This window comes from Benincasa hispida, chromosome 7 (assembly GCF_009727055.1).
Source record: "Benincasa hispida cultivar B227 chromosome 7, ASM972705v1, whole genome shotgun sequence".
In the NCBI taxonomy this organism is placed as follows: domain Eukaryota; kingdom Viridiplantae; phylum Streptophyta; class Magnoliopsida; order Cucurbitales; family Cucurbitaceae; genus Benincasa; species Benincasa hispida.
In genome coordinates, this window is record NC_052355.1 from 39,951,503 (window position 1) to 39,961,418 (window position 9,916).

Here is a 9,916-nt window from a genome sequence, read left to right on the forward strand (position 1 = left end):
TATGAAACTAATTTTCTTTATAAACAAGGGAAAACGAACACACAATACTCTTGTTATTGTGTGTGGCTTAACGCCACATCGATGTATTGTTCTCTTTTTTTTCAAACAGAGTGTGTTCTCCATTCTACAAATTTACTATTGATCAAATTTTGATATCAACAATTAACTATTTTTAAGGATAAAGGAATAATGCCTTATACTTCGCAATCAACTCACTTTTTTTTTTAATTTTAATTTACAATTAAAGGAAGAAATATATGTTTAGTATTTACACATCTAAATGAGTTATTGTTTGTATCAAAACTTAAGAACTAAGTTAAAAATAAGAGAAAAGTGTAAATTTGCCTGTTTCTAACCATCTTAAAAATATTAAGATAAATATATATATAATTCGACAGGATATGACATATATATTAAGAAAAAGATGTGCCATGTTGTTAAATTCTCGAAATACGTTGATTTAGTGCAATTTAACAAAAATAAGACTATAGAATTAGGATTTAGTGCAATTTAACGAAAATAAGACTATAGAATTAGAATTAAAAGCCTCAATAATTGGAGCATAAAAAAAATGTGAAAAATGATGGATTATATTAGAGATTTATTGTTATAGTTATTGGAGTTGTCAAAAGGGCAATATATTTAGGCATTGAAACCTTCCATTACATGACAAACAAAGAAAACCAATACACAGGAAAAAAAAGAAAAAGAGTCGCCGATCTATGGGACAAAACAACTCCCATTCTCTTTTTTCTTTTTTTTTTCCCATATATATATATATAAATTTGTCAATTCCCTTTACATCCTTCTTTTTCTTTTTTTTTTTTTTAATTAAAAATTGTACCAATAATCTTAGCTTTTTCTCTACCTTGTACTCATCAATTTTCACAATTAACCTAGATTCTTGTCCTTTATAAATAAACCCTTCATGCATTCTAAGTTCTTACACATTCCCCCCCTTCATTTTCCACTATTTACTTTCTCTCTGTTTTTTTTGGGCCCAAAATTAAACACATATGGCTGATTTCCAAGCCAAATCAAACACAACACCTTTCAAATTAAAACTCTTTGGCTTTGATGTAAGAGAAGAATTAGAAGATGATGATTCCGCCGCCAAAACCCCAACTGGGTCATCGGAATCCGGCGTTTTTACCCCTTCTGCCGACCGGAAATACGAGTGTCAATATTGTTGCCGTGAATTTGCCAATTCACAAGCCCTCGGCGGCCACCAAAACGCCCATAAAAAAGAAAGGCAGCAACTTAAACGTGCTCAATTACAAGCCACTCGTAACGCCGCCGTTGCTTATGTTAGAAACCCAATTATCTCCGCCTTTGCTCCTCCGCCTCACCTTCTCGCCACAGCCGCTCCTCCCGGCCAATTCCTCCTCCCTAACCCAGCCACCGCCGGAACTCCCTCCTCTTCCTGGGTCTACATGCCTCGTACTGGACCGCCGCCGATCCACGTGTCGTCACATGGGTGTGTCTTTCCGACGTCCGGCGGTGGAGGGNGTGGAGGGACGGCGGCGATGTTGTCGTCGTACGGCGGTGGTGTAGGGAATTCGATGGCATTCACGATGGGGACTCAAGTGGAAGGAGTTTCGTTGAAGAGATTCAGCAAGGGGGAAAATGGATCGGGTTTTGATGACGGAATTGGGTTGGATTTGCATTTGAGATTGGCTCCGGCGGCGCCATGAAAACCGCCATGACTCGCTCCAAACTCGGAACTCGACTCGGTTGATTTAATTTTTTTTCCTACGTTTTTTGTGTATGCAAAATTTTTCAAAAACCCTTGGAATCTTGTACATTCTTCTTTTTTCTTTTATTTATTTATTATTATTATTACTATTATTATTAATCAGATCGATCTCTCTCGAAACCCAAAACACATTTGTTCATTCCTCCGATGTGAAATGTCGATGATTAATTTCAACCCTACAACCACTCCATAATCATTTTTTTCTCTCCTCCTTTTTTCAAAAAAATTATCGATTTATGTGCAATTATTGAACAATTGACTACAAACAAATTATTTTAAATGACTTCTAAACGTGGTTACCCGATAATTGTTAATTTTAAACTTTACCATCTTTTAATCGAAACCATGTCCATAATAAATTAATATAAATTCTTTTTATATAATAACTACTGGTACAAGAGATCCAACGATCTAATCTTTATAAAAAAAAAAAATTAATTCAATTATCATCGAGCTAAATCTACTCTAATTAGTATAATTTTTGTTATTAGATACACAAACTTTAAACTTACATTATTAAGGGGCTACTAGATTGTAGTGCCTATATTGGATATATATATTTATATATATATTTCCAAATATTGAGAAAATATTTTCACCGACAGGGAATAATCTAGTGTATTAAAAACGAGATGCATACATTTAAAAGCATTATTCTAGAAACATTAAATTACAAGAATAGAAAAATGTTCATAGGTTTATGCGTTTATCTATTGGTTATTTAAATGTACTTATTATTTTGTATATTAAACATGTTGTTTATATTTTGTTTGTTTAGTCTTTATATAATTCAGTTTCTCACGCAAAAGATTTCTTTTTTAAAAGAAATTGACAAATAAAACCCTAGAATTGGTATTAGTCATAATCGTGAAATCATTTTATTAATGTTGTAAGATAATCAAAAGTATAAAGAAGAAATCTCTAAGTGATATAGTATACTATGAGTTAAATTAAGTTAAATATTGGCTTTATATTTAATTTCAGTAAATTAAGCTCATAGTCAACCAAAAACCTTACCACATAACCCCAAAAATAGGAAGGTATTTATATATACATAGGATAGGAAACTAGCTCTAATTAATTGGGAATTGATTTGATAACACAATTTTAAATGTATATGTATTTCAACTTTGCAATATTTATTTTGTTAGCTTAAAAGTCCAATAAGTGTCTCTCTATGTATTAATTAAATATAATAATCAAGAGACTAGAAAAATAGGACAGTATATGAAAAGAAAATAGAAAAAATTTATATGATAAATTATAAAAAAGGAACTCATAAATCTAGGAAAAAGTAGAGTTTTTTTCACCTACCTACAACTATAAGGTGTTATTGTCCCTACAATGAGGTAACTTGGTCAATATCGTAATAATTATGAGATTGGGGTGATTGCGTGGTAATTTGTATACCAAAATAAATACCAAAACCTTATATAATTGCTGCATTTTATTTATTTATTAAGTAAAACTTTTTAATGAGTTCACCACTCCATTAAGTACACTATAATAATTGAATATAAAAAAAAAACTTCGATTTTTAGGTTTAATTGAATCGGTAGTCTAACCTAATTATGAGAATATATAAACTTCTGTGTCTATGCTCAAATTCTTGTAGTATCACATTTACTTCTAATGTTTTGAATTTAGATATTCGATGAATTGATGCATTAAATTTTATTGAGAAATAAGATTGGAAGAATATGTGTATTTGGTCTCTCAATTTTAAAATTGTATCATTTTAATCCTCAGGTTTATAAAAATAGACCCATTTAATCTCTAAGTTTTCAAAAGTTACGTTTATAGTCTCTTGACTTTTTAAAAATATGTTGAAAAAGTCCATAAAATAATTTTATACTATTATTTAAAATAATTATATGACATTTTAAATTAGAAGAATAACTTTTAAAAATCACATCCTCCCTAAAATCTTTTTTTCTAATTTTAAATATCGTATATTTATTTTTAAAAAATCAAACAAAAAATACTTCAAGGAACTTCTAAACATATTTTAAAAATTCATGGACTTAAAAAGGTACATTATGAAAACTTCATGGATTAAATGGGTCTATTCTTATAAATTTGAGAGTTAAAAAGGTATATTTTAAAAATCAGGGACCAAATACACATATTCTTCAAAATTTGGGACTAAAAAGATAATTTTTTTTCATTTTATTTTATTTTTGTCTAATGTTGTATTGTTGTTAATATTGGAGAAGGGTTACTTAAATACTCATATTCTATGGACATTAAGAATTAAGCATTAAACTGGCTAAGTTTTTATTATTTTTATTTTTTTATAGTCAATACCTTACGAAAATTTGAGTGATTTGTAAGGTTTAAGCCTTTACAAACAAAAGTTAGTGAGAGAGACATTTCCCAAGCTCCAAGAAAGAAAGAGGAAAAAAAAGGCAAATCTTTCGGTGTCTCCGATAATTAAGCTCATTGTTCAATCATTTAATTCACAAGTTGGCTGCCAGCCAAAGAATAAGATTGTGCATGCTGCGAGAGAATTATTAGATAAACCATAAGCCACTCCACAAAACAAAAGCCATATATATATATATATTTTTAAAAAAGACAACCAAAACAAAACTCATATTCAAAATAAGTTACAAGCAATATTGTAATTTATTAGGGGCACCGACCCTCGTAAACTCTCATGAATTTATTTTGATCTCAAATCAAAAACTTCATATTAAATGGAGATAATTGTCCTTTATATATCTATGATCATCTCTTTATCTAATCGATGTGGGATTTTGATCACATTTCCAACGTAATTTTTGTACACATTTTTTTTTATATATAAGTTATCACTACAAGAAATCTACCATTTAGCGATGAAATGCTAGTGACTAAAACTACATCGTTGCATCTCTAGGGACAAAATGCATTTTTCATCGCAAAGGTTGCGACGAATACATAAAAAGTTGCAAACTTGCAACTATAAATCCTGTTCGTCGCACAACTCATGCGACTAAAAAGTAACAGTTGCATAGTAAGGTGCGACTATTGCCATTTGCGTCGCACTATGCAATGAAACGTGGGAAAAGTCGTTGGCCCAGATTGCGACTAAACTTCAATTGGTTGCAAATTGCGACTCTTTTTGCCTTTGTCGCAAGCCCAATTAATTGGGCAGGACATAATGGCATTATAAGGTATGCTATGAAATCATACGTAGTCGCATGATGTGACGATTCGAGCCATAGTCGCAAATCGTAAATCTTTTCCCCAATTCCTTTTCTTCTTCATTTGCCACATCATTCTTTAGGGTTTGGTTTCTTTCTTCTTCCAACCCAAAGCTTCATCGCCGTCTGTCAAGGTTTGTTTCTTCTCTCTCTCTCTTCCGTTTATTGCCAATACCATCAACACGCCTCCGGTAGCCTTCCGTTCACCGCACATCACAGTCACAGGTGAGTTTTCTTCCTCATCTCTCTCTATTATGTTTCTTTATCCTCATTTGTCGTATCTCTCAGCCTCACTCTCGCAGATCTTCATAGGCTACCAGAAGTCGCAGCTACCGAGCACCATTTCCGCCGCCGTCGCCGTCGCCGGATTTGTACTTGAAACTATCGAATTCGTAGTAGAATCCATTACCATTAACGGGTATTTACAATTATTATGTCATTTGATATTGTTTCATATTATATTTGAGTTTATTATGTATTTAAAATGTAATTTAGAGAATGGTTGAAAGTTTTTATGTGTTTGAAGAATGGTTGTGACTCCATTGTAAGCTTAATTATATTCTTTTATGTGACTCCATTGTAAGCTTGATTTTGTTCTTGGTTAAACCCCTTGAATGTAATTTGGAGAATGATTGTGTAGTTTGTATGTGTTTGAAGTGAGTTTTGGAGGATATTTTGTATGTTCTAGAACTCCCGATGACCTGTATTATTTTTCGGGAGTTAGGAAAACTCCCGACATGCTAAAATATACGTGGGGAGTTCCTTCATTGGTTGAATATTGGCTTTTAAATTTTTTTTAATTTGTAATTCGTCTAAAACACTGTAGAAATTGTTATCCACACTTTCGTTCCCACTGATCTCCTGGTCACTAGGACTCCACTATTTTGTGTAGCTCGACGATTATCACATTCTACAGTGTGAAACTGTACCTCATTAACAATTCATTCATTGTAAGGGTGCACCTCAAACGAAGATCCCATTGCAAGTGAAAAAAGAAATCATCGTAGATATCTTCTCTTTCGCACCGTTGTAGATAATTAATTATACATTAAAAATGAGTACAAAAAATGAATCATCTCTCAATTTCCAATACTATGTATACCTGAGATTTGAACCAATCGAAAAATTTGTGTTGATGTCTTATATATAAGTCAGAGGCGCTTTGAGCTTCACGACAAATTAACTTCAAGCGTTTCCTAGAAAATTGATCATTTGAAAGTTATATCAAAGAATTTATCCTAGAACTTAGAAATTTATAAAGTTTGAAATTGACTTGCAATAATCTGTTATTTCTGTACAACTATTGAGAATGTACCAATGTGCGATAGCTTTTCCTCCATTGGTAGTGTTCATAAAGTTGACGCCCTTAATGGTCGTACCCTCTATCTAAATAATTCAAATTCACCAAATATCTCATGATCGGGAATGTTATCATCATTTCGTTAATCTCTATTGAGTCTCGTTTCAATCCCACTTAGATATCGCGAGCATAAGTTCCATGATTCATTCATTAGATATGCTTCTACTATAGAACCCTCAGGATGTGCTTTGTTCTGTACAAATTGTTTCAATATTCGTAAACTTATTTCAATAGGATACATCCAACTGTAACTAACTGGACCCACCATTTTGGTTTCAATAGGATACATCCAACTGTAACTAACCGTACAAATTGTTTCAATGTTCATAAACTTATTTCAATATGCTTCTACTATAGAACCCTCAGAAGTGCCTTCTTTTGATGCGAATGATCGTGTTAATATCGTATCAATGCAAAATGACGCAATACCTTATGTGGTATTTTTTTACCCTTGCCATCATTAACTTTGTACCGAGACTCACCACAAATGGGCATTGTTGCAAATCTGCAAATTCTTTTCGATACAACACACAATCATATTTGCACGCATGAATAAACTTATAACCTAAGCCTAAATCACGTAGTTTTCGCTTAGCTTCATAAAGAAAGTAGGTATAGTGGTGTGCCAGTTGGAAACACTGCTTAACAATTCCAGCAACATGTCAAATGATTTGTTACTCCAACCATTGAGAACTTTGATATGCATCAACTTTAAAAATTTCAAGGACAAAAATTACGAACAACTAGGGTATAGTTCATTACGTGCTTTGGTCATTAAATCCTCGAATAAGTTTGTGGTATCTCTTTCTTGACCATTAGAGGAAACTTTATTCTCAATCCCTTCTTCATTTACATCTTCGTTTTCAATTGGAACTTATAGATCGTTTATAAGATTGAACATCTCATTTTCTTTGACAACATTACTCTCTATGCTATCTACTTCAACATTATTGTGTATTGAATGAGTGGTATGACTTTCAAAACCTCTAGATAAGATTAGTGGCTCTCCATGATATACCCATTCATAGTATGAAGGAGATATTCCATATGTTAATAGATTTCGTTCCACGATATCTAATTTTCCTAAATTGAATTTATAAATTTCTTGCATGGACATCTTATTCGTCCGAAATCATTAACATCAAACTTTACCACATCTAAAAATTGGGATACTCCTTCTCTATACCCCACTGATAACTTATTCCTTATTTTAATCCATTCTTTATTCATCCTTAAAAATAAATCTTTTCTAACCAACTTGTAATCCAAAACAATAACTTGTATTATAGGATAAAGTACAAAGCCTTTATTAAGCATGAATTTTGATTAATTTAATAAATAATTCCAAGTTCGTTCGGAGAATTTAAAATTTTAAATAGCCTTTAATAGATGATTTGACTTATGTATACACGACCTCCATGAAATATAATTTATATCAAACATAACCCATTTTGATATAGGTATACCACTTGTCAACTACCTCACAACATTCAAATCAAATAATAAAATTAACTAAGCATTAATTCAACCACCTCAACATACCTTTCCACCAAAATAATGACATTGTGATCTCCAATAAAACACTTCATATGCCCTAAATTTATTAATTATTCCTACCCTTTAGACTTTCTAAATCTCCAAACATTCCGTCCATGTCCTATTTCTCGTGAAAGATATATACACCTACATTACCACGACCCTTGTACTCTAAAGTTAAACTTGTTGTGATCAAAGTGCATCATAACATTTTCAACTCAATTTCAAAGTTCAACAATGCACCATAATTTTTCCTCCAACTACTGGTGCAAAACAATCAAAGAAAACTTTCAATCATAAAATATGTATATTCAATAAGAATAATAATAACAAAATTAATATATATATATATTCAATAACAATAATAATGATAAAAATATCTATATTCAAAACAATAACAAAACAAATATTAGATTTTGATTTTGGTTATACCATAAAAAAAATCAAAGCACATATATTCAATAAACAAAACGACGAATGAATTACTTACCAGCGACTACGGAGGAGGTTGAACGGGCGACGGACTGGGCTGGTCAGCGACATGAGGCATGAAGCGTTCGTTGTAAGGCACGTGACGGGTGTTAGGCGTGAGGCGTGCGGCGTGCGGCGTGAGACGTGAAGCGATCGACATGCGCGACTGGTAGGATTTGAAGAAGAAGAAAGATTTGAAAAATGAGAGACGTGCGACTAGGGCTTCAAGAAGAAGAAGACATTATGTACTAGATCTCCCGACGATGCACGATAGCCGTCAGGAGATCTATCAGGAGTCCCTTAGGAACTCCCGATGAATAAATAGACCGTCGGGAGTTTGGGAGATTGTCCTAATCTCCCGATGATTACTATATGGCGTTGGGAGTTAGTTCTAACTCTCGATGCCTCTCTTACGTCGTCGGGAGAGACTATATCTCCCGACGACTGTTCTCCCAGCGGCTTTTTTAGGTGTCGGGAAAGCCTCTTTTTCTTGTAGTGATATATGGTTCTTCCTATATTTGTTCTCTTTGCATTGTCATTTGTTCTCATATTTGTCTTCTTGGCTATCTCTTTCCATGGTCGTTTGTGATAATCATGTAACTTAATTATGTTTGAAAATAATTTGATGTGTATATTTATGTGTGCAATACTAAACTGAAATTTGGTGGTAAATATTCACAATTTCTAGAATAATGCATTTAGTTTGTATATTCTGAACTAAATCATGAACTTGTTGGTATGTATCATGATTCAAACTTTGTTGGAAATTATTTCTTTTTTGTTGTAGTGGATATTAAAGATTCTATAGACATGTAGTAGTATGATATAATTGAAGATGTTGCACATTTTTAATCCCAACTGGTATGATATTAGGAACAATTTTGTGATTTAACTAATATTGCATCTCATGTTTGCAACAAGAATAATGTTTGAAATAAATAATATTTTTGGAAACATTATTAAAATTTGTGACGAAAATCATAACATCGCAAAATTAATATGTTGAAAACTAATGAACAAACAAACAAGTGTCGCAATATGCAACAAATGAGCAATTTCGTCGTACATTGAGACTACAAATAAATAAATAAGTCGCATATTGCGACTAAAAAAAACAATTCATGATGGGACGAAATAGAAACGTCGCATAATGTGACTACAACAAAATTCACACAATGCGATGAATACGGTAAGTCGCATTAGTTCAACAACTACTGGTGCAAAATTCACACAACAAAGAAAATCGCATATTGCGATTATTTAACTAAGTCGCATTATGCAGCAATAATGTGCAACGTCGCTCTAATCGTTGCTTGTTGCAACGTTTTACAAATAAATGACGCAAAAACCTTTCATCGACTAACATTTAGCGACGACAAATAGATTTTTGCAACGAATTTTTTCTTTAGACAAATTTTTTTCGTCTCTAAATACCAGTTTTCTTGTAGTGTATTATTAAAAGGAATTATTTAGTTTGTGAAATAAATTTTCTTAATTGTTATAGGTTAATTGCTTCAAGTTTATGGTGGGCTTTGGTGTGAAAAAAGGGTAAAGAAAGAAAATGATTGAAAATTATGATCACATGTGAGTTTTGAAAGCTGTTGC

At 32.2% G+C, this 9,916-nt stretch overlaps 1 protein-coding gene across 1 annotated transcript; it reads left to right on the forward strand.

Annotated features, from left to right (window-relative positions):
* Nucleotides 1-736: 736 nt before the first annotated feature.
* LOC120082027 (zinc finger protein GIS3) lies at nt 737-1,946 on the forward strand. The gene has a single exon (XM_039037237.1). The coding sequence runs from the start codon at nt 1,017-1,019 to the stop codon at nt 1,692-1,694; it is 678 nt and encodes a 225-aa protein (XP_038893165.1). The 5' UTR covers nt 737-1,016; the 3' UTR covers nt 1,695-1,946.
* The last annotated feature ends 7,970 nt before the right edge of the window (nt 1,947-9,916 follow it).